At 44.8% G+C, this 18514-nt stretch overlaps 1 protein-coding gene across 2 annotated transcripts in view; it reads left to right on the top strand.

Annotated features, from left to right (window-relative positions):
- UNC13C (unc-13 homolog C) overlaps positions 1-18514 on the top strand; it is a 476401-nt gene that overhangs the window by 169271 nt on the left and 288616 nt on the right. For both annotated transcript variants that reach the window (XM_043493368.1, XM_043493369.1), the window contains one exon: positions 14062-14140. In XM_043493368.1, coding sequence (XP_043349303.1) covers positions 14062-14140 — 79 coding nt within the window. The remainder of the gene's footprint in view (positions 1-14061; positions 14141-18514) is intronic.

Below are 18514 nucleotides of genomic sequence, written 5' to 3'. Positions count from 1 at the left end.
TTCTCTCTCCCTCTTGATCACAGCTTTGGTTTTTTTTCCTTTAAATATCTTGGGGGCATGCAGGCTCCTTTCAGCTTTCTGGCATTCTGTTGGCTAGGGAAGAACAAGTCCTTACATTGTGGTGCTTTGGGATTCCCCATTCATACTCCATGCAATCTCTGGTGTTTGAGAAAAGGGATAATGTGATGTAGCTATTGCTGGAGGGGAGACGGCACGATATCTCTCACAATCACAATTTGCATTTGTGGCTGCGAAACCCAGTAGGCCATCAGGTTTCCATGGGCCAACATCTGTGTGGGTAATCACAATTAGATCAAGCTTAAAGTTGTTAAAGGCAGTGTTTAACCATGGTTGTTTTTCGTTTGTATTACCATAGCACCTAGGAACTCTAGTCATGGACCAGGACACCCTTATGCTGGGTACTGAACAAACACAGAACAAAAGATGGTTCCTGGCCTCTGAAGAGTTTACACTCTAAATAGACCTGACTGATACTGGGTGGGGGAAGGGGTATAACACACAAGTACAGTAACATATGTGATGGCAGCAGTGTCATGTTAGTTCCAGAATTGGTTTATATATATGGGGGGAGTTAGGAGGGGATAAGCTAAAGGAAAGGGAGAAAAAGGGCAAGTGAGGGGGATGGGGAGAAGGGGGTAAGAGGAGTTACATTGAGATGAAGAGACTGTGTGGGAGGGGGAGATTTGAAGAAAACAGCCAATCAGCACAGGGCATAGAAAATCCAGTCAAAGCGTAGAAAGTTCTCCAAAGGACCAAAGTTCTCTGCTTTGGCTGCTTCTGCCCCTATCAATGGAGTCTCTGGCTGACTCCTCTTTGCAGCTTTTTCTGTACTTGAACAACTTAGAAACTGGACAGTCACATTAATATACCAGAGAGAGAGGAAACAGTGTATCTGAAGCTCATTTCTTGCCACTGGAATTGGAAATTGTAACCATAATTTACCTTGGAAGAAAATCAGAAAAGTAACAGCAAAACTATCTCCTCCTAGTTCAACTATCAGCACCATAGGTACCCTGAAATCATGTTTGATTACTTTGATGCAAAAACAAGTACTTTGGTATTGTGCTATCAGTGCACAACCAGGACAGCCATAGGACAGTGTGCTGGATTCTGTTCTGGTTCATGAATCAACAAAATCATTGAGCTAAGTTTTCATTTCTACACTCTTTATTATTGTTGATGGATTTTGATTTTGAGGTCCCATATTGAATTTGAAGTTACTGATATGGAAAAGTAGGCATGTTTAATCTGGAAGGATAAATAGGGAATACCCCTCCAAAATATCCTATTTAGTTATTTTTTTGAATATACTTGCAGTTGAGTTTGATCAGTATGTATTAAAAGTGAAATGTCAAACTGTTTTCTAAACCCCCAAAACTACATTTAAGCATTTGCAGAATATTGGTTTGGCAATAAGCTAAAGTGATCACACTGTAAGCTAAAACTTGTCTTGTAGCTAAACAATTCTAATTTCTTTTCTGGATGCATAAAGATTCTGGATCATTTCTCCAATTTTCTGCTTCAGTAACTGGTACCTTACAGGAAGAAGCAGGTCACATCCCTTAAAACACTAATTAACCTGTGATATCATCTAGGATGTGAAATGATTATATAATCAGAGCATTTGCCACACATCCATTGTGTACTGCTGATTAATAATGTAGGAGTTATGGAAACTTCCTGCAAAACCTTGTCCATTGAGCTAAATAATAAACCTCAGAGCTTAAAGGCAGCACACAGGAGGAAGCCTGCCAGATTCTTGGCTCACGAAACTCCCGGAGTTCACAAACCTTTATGAAGCTTTCTCCTGAGAAAACAGCATTTTGAAAAGCTTGAATGATACCTTTCAGTTTACTCTGTGGTTCAATCTTGCAAGGTATCAGGGGCCTCTTGTGAGTTGCTGAGTGGCATTAAACACTGAGGGATTGGGGCTGCACTCCAGCCCCTGCAAGATCAGACTGCCAAATCCTACAGATTTGGTTTGTGTACAGTTCTAAATAAGGAAATTGTAAAGAAACAGCCTGACTTCACCTTCATTTCAGAACTGTGTTATGAACCAAACCATATCACATATACTTTCATAGTTTGTTCTCTTCCTTACAAGAAAGGAGTGAAGTTTCATTGTCAAAGAGGATTTGCCTGATGAATATCAATGCTAGAGGAGACCTAAAGAGTCTTATGCCTGAAAATCAGATTCACTCTCTAGTTATCTTGAAACCCTTGTCTATTTTGTCTTCCCTTTCAATTTCAAGCAAAGGGTAAGCATCAGCTTTTTAAAAAAATAGTTGGGGGGAAAAAGGAGTAGAAAAGGGAAGAAACTATTAATAATCAGAGCTTCTAAGAAGCATCAATATCCATAAATTATGAGGGGTTTGCACTAGGCTTTTATCATGTCACTTTTTAGATCCATATGAAAGAGTCGAAGAAGAAAATAGAACTTGTAGTGAGATATCTTTAGGGGGTTTTTCCCTAGAAAACAAAAATTATTTACAGTTTGGAATATTAAAGTAGTTAGAGCTGGATGAGCTACTGTTAGGATCTGATCCCAAACCTGTTGAAGTCTAGGAAAAGATTCTCATTGATTTCATTATGCTTTGGATTAGACACTTAGATTTTTAGAGTCAGATACTAATCTCATTTATATCAGTGCAAATCCAAATAGTCTTCACTGAAGTCAATGGAATTATTCAGATTTAAGGCGGTGAAATGATTGTATTGCCTGGCCCTTAGCCTGTTATCTAAGAGCTGAATGTCTGTTACCTTGTAAAGAATGATGCTCAAAATGCCTTTATGTACTACTAGGTGGGAGGGGAGATTATCTTTTTTCTCTATGGGATTTTTCTCTGTGTCAACAGATCCAACTGGACAACAACCATCTGACTTTTGAGCTTTAGTATGTGACAGCTCTGGTGAGCTCTCCATAGAATTCCCGTGTAGGAATGGCTCCTTAAGAAGATTTCAGCATCCTCCAAAGAATAAAGAATTAGCACCAAATTGTGACAGTTGCCTTGTGCACCAGGGGAAGGGGGAATCAATGGGATCTAGCTTAGCTCCCCTGGTCCCTTCCCTATGGAGCCTGGATTTTAGCGCATGTGACCCTAGCTGCTTTAGTCACTCTCAAAAGTTCTTGACTCTATGACTGTTTGGTGGAGTTGGGAGAGTGACTGGAGTGGGAGAAGGTGTGGAGAAAAGGGATTAGGTAATGGAAAGGTCCCAGCAGAACATTGGAATGTATGCTGAATTACTGAACAATAGGCCTTCTGCACTCTTGAACCTGACACATGCAGGGACCCCTCCCTGAGCTCTGGACAGCAGCAGTGTGTATGGAGGTGCCCTCCTGTCCCTAAGCCCTCAAAGCCCTGTGTGGAGCAGACTGCCCTGGGGGAGAGGGAGTTATACAAAGGGGGCCGGTCATCATCCAATGGAGTTGAATGGCTAATTTATATTTTTTAAAGGTTTGAACAATGGTAGGGAGAGGGGCAACTGGGGATAGTTTGTGTGGAAGGGGAAAGTCTGACATTAATCCATAAACTAATAGACTGTGAGGTCATCTTCTCCAGAGGCAGAAGAGGAGAATATTAAGGGAGCATAGAAGCATATATCTGGATAGGGATTTTTTAAGGGACAATTTGAAAATAAGTGTGTGTGATTATGATCCAAGAAGCCACTCAAATCGTAAACCTATGTAAGCCATGTGATCTTATCACTGTTACCCTCCTCCTTGCTGAGTTTTACAACTGCAGGCTGAAGAAAGAGATAAGTAGTTCTGCACATGCACTCCTAAAGTTATACAGAAGCTATCCATGTGACTGCTGAGGGAAGATACACAGTTGCAGAAGATTAGAGAGCTCAAATGATGGTCATGTGCTGAAGGATGAAGAGCTAATAAAGTAGTCTCCATGCTTGCACAAATGAAGCAGTGGTTCTGTTCTTGTCAGCACCTTATATACTGTGACAGAGTCAGACCAGAAGAATATAAGAGAGTGCTGGAAGGCAGATTATCAGCCTTCAGAATGAGCAGGCCCTTGTTCCCTGGATAGCCAAACAAAGGCGACTCCAGGCCAACTAAGACACCTGTTGCCAATTAACCAGTTCAGGCGGTTAGGCTAATGGAGACAGCTGGAACCAATCAAGATCCCATTTATACTGTTTAAAAGCTCTCCTTCCAGTGCCCTCCAGGAGGCTGAGGTGAAAGGAGCTGAAGGAGAGGAAGCATTGCTGAATCCTGAGATAAGGATAAGAGCTCTATGGAGCAACAGAGACTGTGGGGTATTCCCCCTTCCCATCTCCCATACTGGCTGGTGATGAAAGTAACTCAATAGGCTGTGACTCTTGCTGCTACACGGAGAAAGGGAGGTCACACTAAGTCCTTATCAAGTTTCTGAGACCACTGAAACCACCCAGAAGTGCAGGATCCACGAATACAGGCTTGGAACTTTGTCACAACTGGTGTTAGGAGTGGGATAGTTGACTTTCATTCACATTGCAGTGGAAGAAGAGGAGAGTTTAAAAAAAAAGTGCACTGGGTTTGAGTGTCCTCACCACAATGGAAGACGTAATAAAAGCACTTATGCAAGCCACTGCAGCCCAGCAGGAGGCCACCCAAGTCCAAGCAAGGGCACAACAAGAATCCATGCAGCTACAACAAGAGACTAACCAATTATTGATCGACCACCTCCCAGGATCAAGCCCTCTTGCGGGAGTTGGTCGACCAACAGCCCTCACCACCAAAAAACAAGGCTCTGAGGAGTCGTGAGTATGGAGGGCTGCAGATTGTCTACCAAAGATGACAGCCGATGATGACATAGAGGTGTATCTCCTCTCCTTTGAGAGGACTGCCTTGCAAGAAGCATGGCCCTAGGACCAGTGGAGAGGCCCAGAAAACCTATCACGACATGCCCGCTGAAGCTGCCGTTGATTACCCCCAGCTGAAGGCAGAGATCCTGGCATGATCAGGGGTAACGACCACAGTACAGGCCCAGAGATACCATGAGTGGAGGTACCAGAAGGGCAAACCTCCAAGGTCACAATTGTTCAACCTCCTTCACCTCATCCGGAAGTGGTTATGACCCAAAGCATGCAACCCAGAGGAAATGTTGGAAACTTTGGTCATAGATCACTATATGAGGGGACTGCCACCAGATCTTCATGTATGGGTTGGCCAGAACGACCCGGCCACCTATGACGGTGTGATCACATTGGTGGAGAAATGGACCGTGGCCCGAGAGCTGTCCCGACTACCTAGAGAAGCCCTCTTCTGAAACAAGTACCCAACTACGACCCCAGAAGGTCAGGCAACCAAGCATCCAGGGAGCCCCAGATGGAAGAGGGTAGTGGCTACAAAGCAGCCAGGAACCCAGAAAGGAGGGAATAGCCTAAGCGGGGGGGAACCATGGGGCAAAGACCCCTAACCCAAGAGACAGAAGAGCACCTAGAGCCCCTTGTAGGTGTTATGCGTGTGGGGAATTGGGACACCTTAGTGGCACAATATCCCAATATTGAGGAGCCCATGCAGTGTAACGTGGGGGACTGGGCAAACCCATGCACCTTAATCAACCTTAAAAAGAAAAGGAGTACTTGTGGCACCTTAGAGACTAACAAATTTATTAGAGCATAAGCTTTCGTGAGCTACAGCTCACTTCATCGGATGCATTTGGTGGAAAAAATAGAGGAGAGATTATATACACACACACAGAGAACATGAAACAATGGGTTTATCATACACACTGTAAGGAGAATGATCACTTAAGATAAGCCATCACCAACAGCAGGGGGGGGGGAAAGGAGGAAAACCTTTCATGGTGACAAGCAAGGTAAGCTAATTCCAGCAGTTAACAAGAATATCAGAGGAACAGTGGGGGGTGGCGTGGGAGGGAGAAATACCATGGGGAAATAGTTTTACTTTGTGTAATGACTCATCCATTCCCAGTCTCTATTCAAGCCTAAGTTAATTGTATCCAGTTTGCAAATTAATTCCAATTCAGCAGTCTCTCGTTGGAGTCTGTTTTTGAAGCTTTTTTGTTGAAGTATAGCCACTCTTAGGTCTGTGATCGAGTGACCAGAGAGATTGAAGTGTTCTCCAACTGGTTTTTGAATGTTATAATTCTTGACGTCTGATTTGTGTCCATTCATTCTTTTACGTAGAGACTGTCCAGTTTGGCCAATGTACATGGCAGAGGGGCATTGCTGGCACATGATGGCATATATCACATTGGTAGATGCGCAGGTGAACGAGCCTCTGATAGTGTGGCTGATGTGATTAGGCCCTATGATGTATCCCCTGAATAGATATGTGGACAGAGTTGGCAACGGGCTTTGTTGCAAGGATAGGTTCCTGGGTTAGTGGTTCTGTTGTGTGGTGTGTGGTTGCTGGTGAGTATTTGCTTCAGGTTGGGGGGCTGTCTGTAAGCAAGGACTGGTCTGTCTCCCAAGATCTGTGAGAGTGATGGCTCGTCCTTCAGGATAGGTTGTAGATCCTTGATGATGCGTTGGAGAGGTTTTAGTTGGGGGCTGAAGGTGATGGCTAGTGGCGTTCTGTTGTTTTCTTTGTTGGGCCTGTCCTGTAGTAGGTGACTTCTGGGTACTCTTCTGGCTCTGTCAATCTGTTTCTTCACTTCAACAGGTGGGTATTGTAGTTGTAGGAATGCATGATAGAGATCTTGTAGGTGTTTGTCTCTGTCTGAGGGGTTGGAGCAAATGCGGTTATATCGTAGCGCTTGGCTGTAGACAATGGATCGAGTGGTATGATCTGGATGAAAGCTAGAGGCATGTAGGTAGGAATAGCGGTCAGTAGGTTTCCGATATAGGGTGGTGTTTATGTGACCATCGCTTATTAGCACCGTAGTGTCCAGGAAGTGGATCTCTTGTGTGGACTGGTCCAGGCTGAGGTTGATGGTGGGATGGAAATTGTTGAAATCCTGGTGGAATTCCTCAAGAGCTTCTTTTCCATGGATCCAGATGATGAAGATGTCATCAATGTAGCGCAAGTAGAGTAGGGGCATTAGGGGAGGAGAGCTGAGGAAGCGTTGTTCTAAGTCAGCCATAAAAATGTTGGCATACTGTGGGGCCATGCGGGTACCCATCGCAGTGCCGCTGATTTGAAGGTATACATTGTCACCAAATGTGAAATAGTTATGGGTCAGGACAAAGTCACAAAGTTCTGCCACCAGGTTAGCGGTGACAGTATCGGGGATACTGTTCCTGACGGCTTGTAGTCCATCTTTGTGTGGAATGTTGGTGTAGAGGGCTTCTACATCCATAGTGGCTAGGATGGTGTTTTTAGGAAGATCACCAATTGACTGTAGTTTCCTCAGGAAATCGGTGGTGTCTCGAAGATAGCTGGGAGTGCTGGTAACGAAGGGCCTGAGGAGGGAGTCTACATAGCCAGACAATCCTGCTGTCAGGGTGCCAATGCCTGCGATGATGGGGCGTCCAGGATTTCCAGGTTTATGGATCTTGGGTAGCAGATAGAATACCCCAGGTCGGGGCTCCAGGGGTGTGTCTGTGCGGAATCAACCTTGTGGGCGTTGAAGTCACCCCACATCAATATACAAAACCGGTGAAACTGAATGGGGTAGAGACCATGGCGATTGTGGACTCTGGCAGTACTGTCACCCTGATTTCAGGGAAACTAGTGAAATGCAGCCAGTTAATACAGGCCAAGTGTATGGGAGTAACATGTGTACATGGTACCGTTAGTTATTATCCTGTCATCCCGGTAAGGATCGAAATCCAGGGGAATATCACGGGGGTAAAAGCGGTGGTGGTCCCTTATATCCCATACCCGGTGCTCATTGGAAGGGATTTCCTGGGATTTGGAAATTTCCACCTGCCAGAGGGGTGGGAGAGTGGAGAGTACCCTGAAGTTAAGAGTCATCTCTAACAGAAAGTCATCCCCCCTTCATCACTGAAATATCACAAGAGTTATTCCCTGCCCCCAGGAAGGGAAGAAAAACCAAGGGGGAAAGAAGGCCGGCGAAGGCTTTGTGCATCCAGATCCTGCTTCAGGGCCAGAACATTGCCCTCGTAGGCTGATGGGCCCTGGAAACTGAGGGAGAGACCCTCGAAGGGGAGGAGGAAGCAGAGGCTGGTTCCAACCCCAATGCCACCGAACTGACCGAGGAGGTGGAGGCTAGTCCCACAGAGTTTGGGTCGATAGGTGCCGAAAGAGAGTCTTTCAGGTGAGACCAGGCAGAAGGCCCCAGGTATGATAATGTCAGAAAAGAGGTGGCCAAGATAGATGGGGTACCTGTGGATAGAAAGGCCCGAGGGCCAGCACCCTAGTTCATGATTAAGAAGGACCTCCTGTACAGGGTGGTTCAAATTCAGGAACAGCAGTAAACTAGCTCCTGGTAACCCAAAAACATAAGAGGGCAATATTAAGTCTCGCCCAGTCACCTCTTTGGGGGACACTTCGGGGTAGAGAAGACTCAGGCACGGATCTTGTGCAGATTCTTTTGGCCGGGGGTACGTGAGGATGTCCAGCGGTACTGCGCCTCCTGTCACAAGTGTCAATTGCACAGCCCTTGCCCACATCTAAGAGCCCCTTTAGTACCCCTACCAATAATTGAGATTCCCTTTGACTGAGTAGCCATGGACCTGGTGGGACCTTTAGAGAAGACGACTCGAGGCCACCAATATGTGCTTGTCGTCTTGGATTATGTAATCAGGTATCCAGTGGCCATTCCACTCTGAAACACGACCTCCAAGTCCATAGCAAAGGCACTAGTGGAGATTTTCTCCCAGGTAGGGTTACTGAAAGAGATTCTAATGGAGCAAGGTACACCTTTTATGTCTAAACTGATGAAGGACCTCTGCTCTATGTCCAGATCCTGCAAACTTCTGTTTACTACCCGCAGACTGATGGTCTGGTAGAGAGATTCAACTGGACCCTCAAAGCCATGATAAGAAAAGTGGTAAGTAGGGATGGAAAGGACTGGGATACCCTGTTGCCCTCCCTTATGTTCGCCATCCGTGAAGTTCCCCAAGCCTCCACTGGATTCTCTCCCTTTGAGCTATTACATGGTCGCCACTCCCGGGGCATACTAGACATAGCCCAGGAGATTTGGAAAGAGGAGCCCAATATGGGGAAGAATATAGTTGAACAGGTATTGCAAATGAGAGACTGTATAACCCGAGTCAACCCCATCATGCGGGAGCACCTGGAAAAGGCCCCAAAAGCCCAACAAACTCATTACAACTGCCAAGCAAAGGTACTGCACTTCCAACCAGGAGACTGAGTAATGGTGTTAGTACCCATGGCAGAGAGTAAACTCTTGGCCCAGTGGCAAGGGCCCTATGAAGCAGTTGAACCTATAGGAAAGATAAATTACAAGGTATGACAACCGGGACATAGAAAACCAGAACAAGTGTATCACATCAACCTTCTAAAACCCTGGAGTACCCAAGAAGTGTGTGTAGTCGTCCAAAAGGAACCACCACAGGAGAACAAAACCCCCAAGCCAGTGAGGGTATCGCCCAATTTAACACCAGCCCAAAGAGAGGAGGTGACCAAGATGATCAACCGGAACCAAGACGTATTCTCGTCTCGGCCAGGTCGAACAACTGAGACATACCACCACATCATTACAAACCCCGGGGCCGAGGTAATGATGAGGCCCTACTGGTTGCCAGCAGCCAAAAGAGAAGAAATCAGAGCAGAAGTAAAGAAAATGCTGGAGTTAGGGGGTAATCGAAGAGTCTTACAGTGAGTGGTCTAGCCTGAACGTGCTAGTACCCAAACCAGTTGGCTCCACGAGGTTCTGCAATGGCTTCCGTCGACTGAATGAGCTGTCCCAGTTTGACACATACCCTATCCCCCACATAGATGAGTTAGTGGACCAATTAGGAAATGCCTGGTTCCTGACAACTCTAGACTTAACTAAAGGGTATTGGCAGATTCCCCTTGCTGAAGGTGCAAAAGAGAAGACCGTTTTCTTCACACTGGAAGGTCTCTTTCAATATACAGTCCGCCCATTTGGTCTGCATGGGGCCCTAGCTACCCTTCAGTGCCTCATGGATAAGCTATTGCGCCCCCATGCCAGTTATGCGGCCGCCTACCTGGATGATGTGGTTATTCATACTTCAGACTGGGAAACCCACCTGGAGAAGGTAGAAGCTGCCCTAGATACCCTAAGGTGCGCTGGCCTTACAGCAAACCCCGCCAAGTGCGGCATAGAGTTAATAGAGGCTAAATGTCTGGACTACATTGTTGGATGAGGCGTAGTAAAACCCCAACTCAATAAACTAGAGGCCATCCAAAACTGGCCCCGACTGGTTCGCAAGAAACAAGTCCAGGCATTTTGGAGGGTAGTGGGGTACTATCGACACTTTATCCCCCATTTCACCACCGGGCAATAATAAAAGCTTGGGGACCTGAGATAGTACGATGGACTGACGCAACAGAGAGGGCATTTACAGATCTGTGGACAGCCCTTATCAGTGAACCTGTACTCATAGCCCCAGACTTCACTAAGGGGTCCAGGCTGCAGACAGACGGATCCAAAGTAGGACTGGGGGCTGTCCTATCCCAGATGGTTGGAGAAGAAGAACTCCCAATCCACTACCTCAGTAGGAAACTCCTCCCAAGGGAACAGAAATATGCGGTGGTCGAGAGGGAATGCCTCATTGTGAAATGGCCATGGAAACACTGTGATACTACCTGCTAGGGAGGCAATTCGTTCTTGTGACCGACCATGCCCCTCTTCAGTGGACGCAGTGGAACAAGGAAAAAAATGCGAGGGTGACCAGATGGTTCTTATCCCTCCAATCCTTCCAGTTCCACATACAGCACAGAGCCAGAAGTTGCCATGGCAATGCAGACGGCCTGTCACGGGTGCATTGCATGACGACCCAAGTTTGCCCAACCCATTGGTGTTGAGCAGGGGGAAGGGATATTTGACAGATTCAGACCAGAAGAATATAAGAGAGTGCTGGAAGGCAGATATACCAGCCTTCAGAATGAGCAGGCCCTTGTTCCCTGGACAGCCAAACAAAGGTGACTCCAGGCCAATTAAGACACCTGATGCCAATTAACCAGTTAAGGCGGTTAGGCTAATGGAGACAGCTGGAACCAGTCAAGGTCCCACCTATACTGTTTAAAAGCTCTCCTTCCAGTGCTCTCCCGGAGGCTGAGGTGAAAGGAGCTGAAGGAGAGGAAGCATTGCTGAATCCTGAGATAAGGGTGAAGCTAGGAAAAGGGGGAAATGGCCCAGGGAATCAAAGCGGTGTCAGTGGTGAAGGGAAAGCTACCAACATCTGCTACCATTAGGGTCCCTGGGTTGGAACTCAGAGTAGAAGGCAGGCCCAGGTTCCCCTCCGCCCCCCCCATACTCTACAGAGATCCCCTGGAGAAGGAATCAGGACTCAGTCCAGGCAGGAGGTCAAACTGAGCCTACTGAGCTCTATGGAGCAACAGAGACTGTGGGGTATTCCCCCTTCCCATCTCCCATACTGGCTGGTGATGAAAGTAACTCAATAGGCTGTGACTCTTGCCGCTACACTGAGAAAGAGAGGTCACATTGAGCCTTATCGAGTTTCTAAGGCCACTGAAACCGCCCAGAAACATGGGACCCACCAATACAGGCTCAGGGCTTTGTCACAATACATATTTGTGTATAACATTAACATTATTAATCCAGTCAGTGCAGTGGGGATGTTTGTTATATAGCTAAAGTTCATGAGTATGGCCCACTGGCATATTTCATGTAACACAACATGTCTAAACATGTAAGATTCCTTACTGTGCACCAGGCAAGATCTCAATGGGTTAAACCATTTGTCAAAGGTTAAATAAGATGCATTTCTCCTATTCATCCAAAAGTCCAACTGAACTTATTTTTCCCCCCAGAAAATCCTTAGAACAGTACTTAGTAAAATGTCCTCTAGAAGAAGCTCTTTCTCATAGTAGGATACATGATTTCAGAAGCAGCGGGGCTTGTGCTAGCAGGGCATGGAAATCTTGAATATTCCATATCCGTATCTATAGCTGGAAATTCACTGTACATTAATAAAACTAAGCACACAAAAATAAATCCACCCATGGCCAGATCAGTTAGGGAATCTTGTTATTTGATTTTTAGTATTATCTAGGCATTGCATGATATGTTCTGAATTGTAGAAGTGCAGTATACTAATCTGGCATATTTTGAGACCAGTTAAAAGGAAAGAAGTTGAATAGGGCTTGGGTGAATGATTAGTCTAAAGGCATAAATGTCTGTTACCATTCTTAGATCTTTTATTCAAGTTCAGGTGAAAAATTAGACTTTACCAGGAAAGGACAGTTCCCACCCACAGACTAGTGCAACTTACTATTTTTTTAACAAAAATTATTGGTGGCCAAGCCCATTCACCTTGATGAGGTTTCTGAATAAAGGAATCCTGTCACACAAGATAATAGACCCACTTTATTTTAAGTTTCCAATAATTTCAAATTAATTTGCTATTCATAGAAACAGCACAAAATTAATTTGTCATTCATGTGCACCTCCCCATTCTTTTGACTTACACTTCATTTCAGTGTTGGTTACAAATCCACCCTGTTTTACAGACGGCCTGATTGTGGCTTTGTTGGGTGAGAATGCCACACACTTGGTCCTGGTTTATTAATTTCTAACCTTTTATTTGAACCAAAAGCTTGCCTTGTGATTACAATTACTATTAAAGTAAGAAATAACAGACATACCGAAAAAGATAGTGACTTTCTCCTGGCACGTAGGCAGGTCATGATTGATTTCTCCTATGGTAGTTTGATTGCCCCTTACAATTTACCACATTTTGTACACATTCAAATTACATTTTCATTAATTCTCTTTCAATCACCATTAAGAATTATGAATATTACATATCTTGTGCAATTCTCCATATACATGCATAAACTTCAGTTGGAGGAACTTTTGCTGTCCTCACTATTTTCATGTTGTTATTTCTCTTTTCTAGTTGGTTTGTTGCCTCTGATCATGCACTAATAAAGCATGCTTAAACAGGCCACTTTTACCCTTTGCTTTGCATAGGATTTTTTGCGGACTTTCCTGTTTTTCTCTAAATGCCGTTTGGCAGTTCATTTTTGTGTATCTGTTATCCTTCAACATAAGCACATCCTGTGGGCAAAACATCCCCCTTTGTCTTATGCAATGTATCCACACCAGTTTTGTACTGCATGTATGAAGTGGCCATGGGCTTTTCCTGTAATTTTTTTAAGGTACATTCTGATATACATGTGTATATACAAGGTTTAAATGTTTGTGTGAATAGAGAAATCAAACTGAGCATAAGAAAACACTCCAAATACTAATGATACGGCCAATAAATCAACATTAAAAAGTTACAGTCAGAATTATTTACTGCATTAGATATCATGTTTTCTGCAGTCCCATGCTAACGCATCAAAAGATTTTATTGCATATACTCAGAATTCTTTATATAGTTGTACTGTCTGAATGACAACAGCCTGCATTTTATTGCCATTTGGTATGTAGGCTCTCAAAGCCCCAAATGTTTACAACTATAATTGATTAAGCCTTACCACACTCTGTGTTTTGGTGAACTATTATGATACTCGCCATACAACTGGGTAAAATGGGGCACAGAAGTTAATTGTTTTGTTTAATGTATCCAGCTTCTCAAGGGGAGAGCTAGGAAGAGATCAAGAGTCCTGACTCTCAGTCCATGCCTCTGTTCACTAAAACTTATTTTTCAGAAATTTGAAAAATTACTGTGCTGTCAGCCATTAGAATGTTAATTTTGCTTTTAACGATGTGTAACCCGCACACCTCCTGAGTGTGGTGTCTAGTGGCACTGAGACCACTTAGAGAGAGAGAGAGAGAGAAAATGAGTCTGCTCTACAACCTTAGCTAACAGTCAGCTGGCTTTTAGCTCATGCAGTAGAGGCGCATGCATTAAGTGTCAGAGGTCTGTCGGTGGTACATATGCACAGATTAGTCATATTGTAGCAGGGAATACCGTAAACAAACAATGTCCTCCTTAAAGATGCAAACTCCTAAACTCAAGCCTTTCCCCCCTCCCACTTTATGTTCCCTTAAGGCCTGGCCGTGGACTGTATGGAATTGACAGCATGCCAGACTTGCGTAGAAAGAAAAGTTTTCCCATCGTTCGAGATGTGGTGAGTAACCTCTGATACCAAAAAACTATTGATTCATTGGAAAATTATCTCTAGCTCTTTCATGTAATGGCTACTGTGTTTGTGATTAAATGTGTACTCTGCAACTGTTGTATGGAAAACAGTGTCTAGGAAGATGGATCTAGACCAGGGGTGGGCAAACTATGGCCCGGGGGACAGATCCAGCCTGCCAGCCAGTTTAATCCAGCCCTCGAGCTGCTGCTGGGGAGCAAGGTCTGGGGCTTGCCCCACTTTGGTGCTACAGCCAGAGAGCAGGGTTGGCGGCCACTCCATGTGGTTCCCGGAAGCAGCGGCATGTCCCCCCTCCAGCTCCTACATGTAGAATAGGAGCCGGAGGGGGGACATGCTGTTGCTTCTAGGAGCCACTTGAGGTAAGTGCCACCTGGAGCCTGCACCCCTGAGTCTCTCCCTGTGCCCCATCCCTGATCCCCCTCCTGCCCTCCAAACCCCTTGATCCCAGCCCAGAGCATCCTCCTGCACCCCAAATTCCTCATCCCGAGCCTCACCTCAGAGCCTGCACCCCCAGGCGGAGCCCTTACCCCCCTCCACACACACACCAACCCCCTGCCCCAGCCCTGATTCCCCTCCTGCCCTCTGAACTCCTTGGTCCCAGCCTGGAGCACCCTCCTACACCCCAAACTCCTCATTTCCAGCCCCACCCCAGAACCTGCACCCCCAGCCGGAGCCCTCCCCCGCCCCAGCCTGGAGCCTCCTGCCACACCCTGAACTCCTCATTTCTGGCCCCACCCCAGAGCCCTCACCCCCTCCTGCACCCCAACCCCAATTTTATGGGCATTCATGGCCCGCCATATAATTTCTATTTGGCTCTTGGGCCAAAATGTTTGCCTACCCATGATCTAGACCCAAGTAAGACATGGTAATTATGAGCTACTAAATATGATTATATTTCACTTAATATCTACATTTGATTTGAGCTGAAATTATTAATAGAATCAGATAATATCTGAGTGTGCATCTGTGTGTACTGTACGGGTAATAAACTATTCAACACAATGCCAAATTAGCTAATGAACACAGCTGTTATTCAGTGCTTGGGATACCAATTTGTTTGACTTACTGTGCAAGTGAAAGAGGAAAAACAGACATGTTTTAAAATCCTAAATTTAAAATGATTTAAAGATTTATCTATAGTTTTATTATAACATGATGGGATCTGTTACCCTAGCAACCCTTGTAGGGCATAGTAATCTAGGCAAAAAATCATTCCAGCAAGGGGAAAAGAATTTTAATTCTGTGACCTCTGATTTATGGCGAGTTTCAGTTTAGTCGAGGTTAAGTAGAAATCTTTCAACTCTGAACAATATTAATTGCTATTCAAGTTTCCTTGAAGAGCCTCAGGAACAATTCCTCAAGTTTCATAAATGAGTGGCATCTGCTGAAATAAATGGGTTTAACAGTAGTTATTAAAAAGTTAACATTAACCAAGTTACCACATTGTATTACTTCAGATACCACAGTTATTTTCTATACTGGGAAATAACTGCACTATCTCAGATGTCACAAGAATGGTTTCTTTTAAAGCAGAATTATGTACCTTTTAATGCAGAATAATGATAATGACATATCATGGACAATCCACTGTTGATTAAAATATATAGTTAATTGATTGACTACACTTATGGTTCATTATTAAAAATATTTAAGAGACCAAATAACCAAGCGTAGCCAAATTTATTGTGTAAAAACAAAGCAGTGCAATACAAAAAGAAGACAAACGTACCCTCCTTTTGGGAAGCAATTCTAATCTTGCAGCATATTCACCTTCCACAGGTCTGCTTCCAAGATACACCTTCAAGATCACCTGTATTTTTATAATAGGGTTTTTGACAGTTATAAACCCCTTTATATGCCATTGAAGATTCAACCCCCAATTCCAATTTGTTTCTCTTATACCATGGGGTACTCCACTTATCTTTTGATTTGGACACAGTTTTCTAGGTACTAATAGTTGAGAAGGCATCTCCTAAGCTTGTACCAAGGGCAGATCATGTATCTTGTCTTTGACAAGTCTCATATTCGCTAACGCCAAAAGCTATGTTTAGCTTTGTATATCTCCTGGTATAAGTGAGCAAAAGTGTTATCATAATTGCCCACATGCTGGATATATGGATATCTGACTAGGGGCCCTATAAAGGTAGCCAGCCAGTCAGGCAGCGGCACAGACAGCTGCAGCGGCACAGGAGCTAGCAAACAGAGCTCTAAACAGGGGAGTTTGAGTGGGAGTTTGTATTGTGGTGCTTGTTTGGGGTTTGCTTTTGCTGGGGGAGGGTGGTCTTCTTGGTGTGGCTTGTGTTTCCCAGATTAACAGGATTTAGGTGGGAAGGAGATGACAGATACAGAGGCAGCTGTGGGAGTGACTCCTGTAGTGAAAGACACATTGAGGATGACTGGATGTGGAAGCTGTGGTATGTACATGATCCTGGAGGGGGGAACCGGTAAGAGTTTTTTCTGCATGAAATGCCGTCTGATAGAGCTGATGGAGGAAAAGATCCGAGGTTTGGAGATGAAGGTGGAAAGTCTGGTTGAGTTTAGGAAGGGGTTTGAGCAGATGATGGAGCAAAGATATGAGGTATCTGAAAGGAAAAGCTCAGACTCACAGATGGAACCAGGGCTGGGGAATTTTGAGGAGAGACTGGATGAGGAAAGTGGTCAGTGGAAACATGTGACTCAAAGAACCAGGCAGAGAAAAAGACGGGCTAGTGAAGGAGAAATAGAGCTTAGGAACAGGTTTGCAGAGTTGGAAAATGAAGAAGGGGCTCAGCAGGTACTTGTTGAAGGTGGAAGGGTAAGGAAGGAGAGAAGAGAGGCTAGTCCTATAGAAAAAGGGGAAGAGTCAAGGGAGACTATACCAAATATGAGCCCCAGGAGGATACAGGATGGGTTGAAGAAGATTGTAAGGGAAAATAGGAATGGAAAGAACTTGCAGCCAGAGGGAACAGGGGAGAGACTGGAGAATAGCACTGTCACCAGGAAAAGGCAGGTCTATGTGATCGGGGACTCTTTATTGAGAAGAATAGACAGGCCTGTAACTAGAGCTGATCCTGAGAATAGAAGGGTGTGCTGTCTTCCGGGTGCTAAGATACGGGATGTAGACCTGAGGTTGAAAAGGATCCTAAAGGGAGCGGGAAAGAATCCCCTAATTATCCTTCATGTGGGAACAAATGATACGGCTAGATTCTCGCTGGAAAGTATTAAGGGAGACTATGCTAGGCTGGGGAAGACGCTTAAGGAAATTGAGGCTCAGGTGATCTTTAGCGGGATCCTTCCTGTTCCTAGAGAGGGCAACAAAGGTCTGACAAGATTATGACTGTCAACAGATGGCTTAGGCAGTGGTGCTATAAGGAGGGCTTTGGGATGTATGGCCACTGGGAGGCATTCACGGACAGAGGTCAGTTCTCTCGGGATGGACTTCATCTGAGTAGGGAAGGAAATAGACTTCTAGGATCGAGGCTGGCACAACTGATAAAGAGAGCATTAAACTAGGAATTGGGGGGAGATGGATGGGAGATGTCCAGAAAATCTCCACGCCAGATTTTAGCATTGAGAGGGAAGAAGATGAAGTAAGAATGGATACAGCCGTGGGTAGGAGAATGTATATAAGAAGTGAGGGTGGTGTGGATACTAGTCTAATAGGTTATACTGGCTGTAGAATGACTGTGCCTAATAGGGTACAAAATGTGAGCGAGGCCAAACAGCAAAAATTAAGATGTTTATACACCAATGCGAGGAGCCTAGGTAACAAAATGGAGGAACTAGAGCTACTGGTGCAGGAAGTGAAACCAGATATTATAGGGATAACAGAAACATGGTGGAATAGTAGTCATGACTGGACTACAGGTATTGAAGGGTATGTGCTCTTTAGGAAAGACAGAAACAAAGGTAAAGGTGGTGGAGTAGCATTGTATATCAATGATGAGGTAGAATGTAAAGAAATAAGAAGCGATGCAATGGATAAGACAGAGTCCGTCTGGGCAAAAATTACATTGGGGAAGAAAACTAGTAAAGCCTCTCCTACGATAGTGCTTGGGGTGTGCTATAGACCTCCGGGATCGAATTTGGATATGGATAAAGCCCTTTTTAATGTCTTTAATAAAGTAAATACTAATGGAAACTGCGTGATCCTGGGAGACTTTAACTTCCCAGATATAGACTGGAGGACCAGTGCTAGTAATAATAATAGGGCTCAGATTTTCCTAGATGCGATAGCTGATGGATTCCTTCATCAAGTAGTTACTGAACCGACTAGAGGGGATGCCATTTTAGATTTAATTTTGGTGAGTAGCGAGGACCTCATAGAAGAAATGGTTGTAGGGGACAATCTTGGCTCAAGTGATC

The sequence above is a fragment of the Dermochelys coriacea genome, chromosome 10 (genome assembly GCF_009764565.3).
Source record: "Dermochelys coriacea isolate rDerCor1 chromosome 10, rDerCor1.pri.v4, whole genome shotgun sequence".
NCBI lineage: Eukaryota > Metazoa > Chordata > Testudines > Dermochelyidae > Dermochelys > Dermochelys coriacea.
The sequence above is the reverse complement of the archived record's forward strand: the minus strand, read 5'-3'. Positions and strand labels throughout refer to the sequence as shown.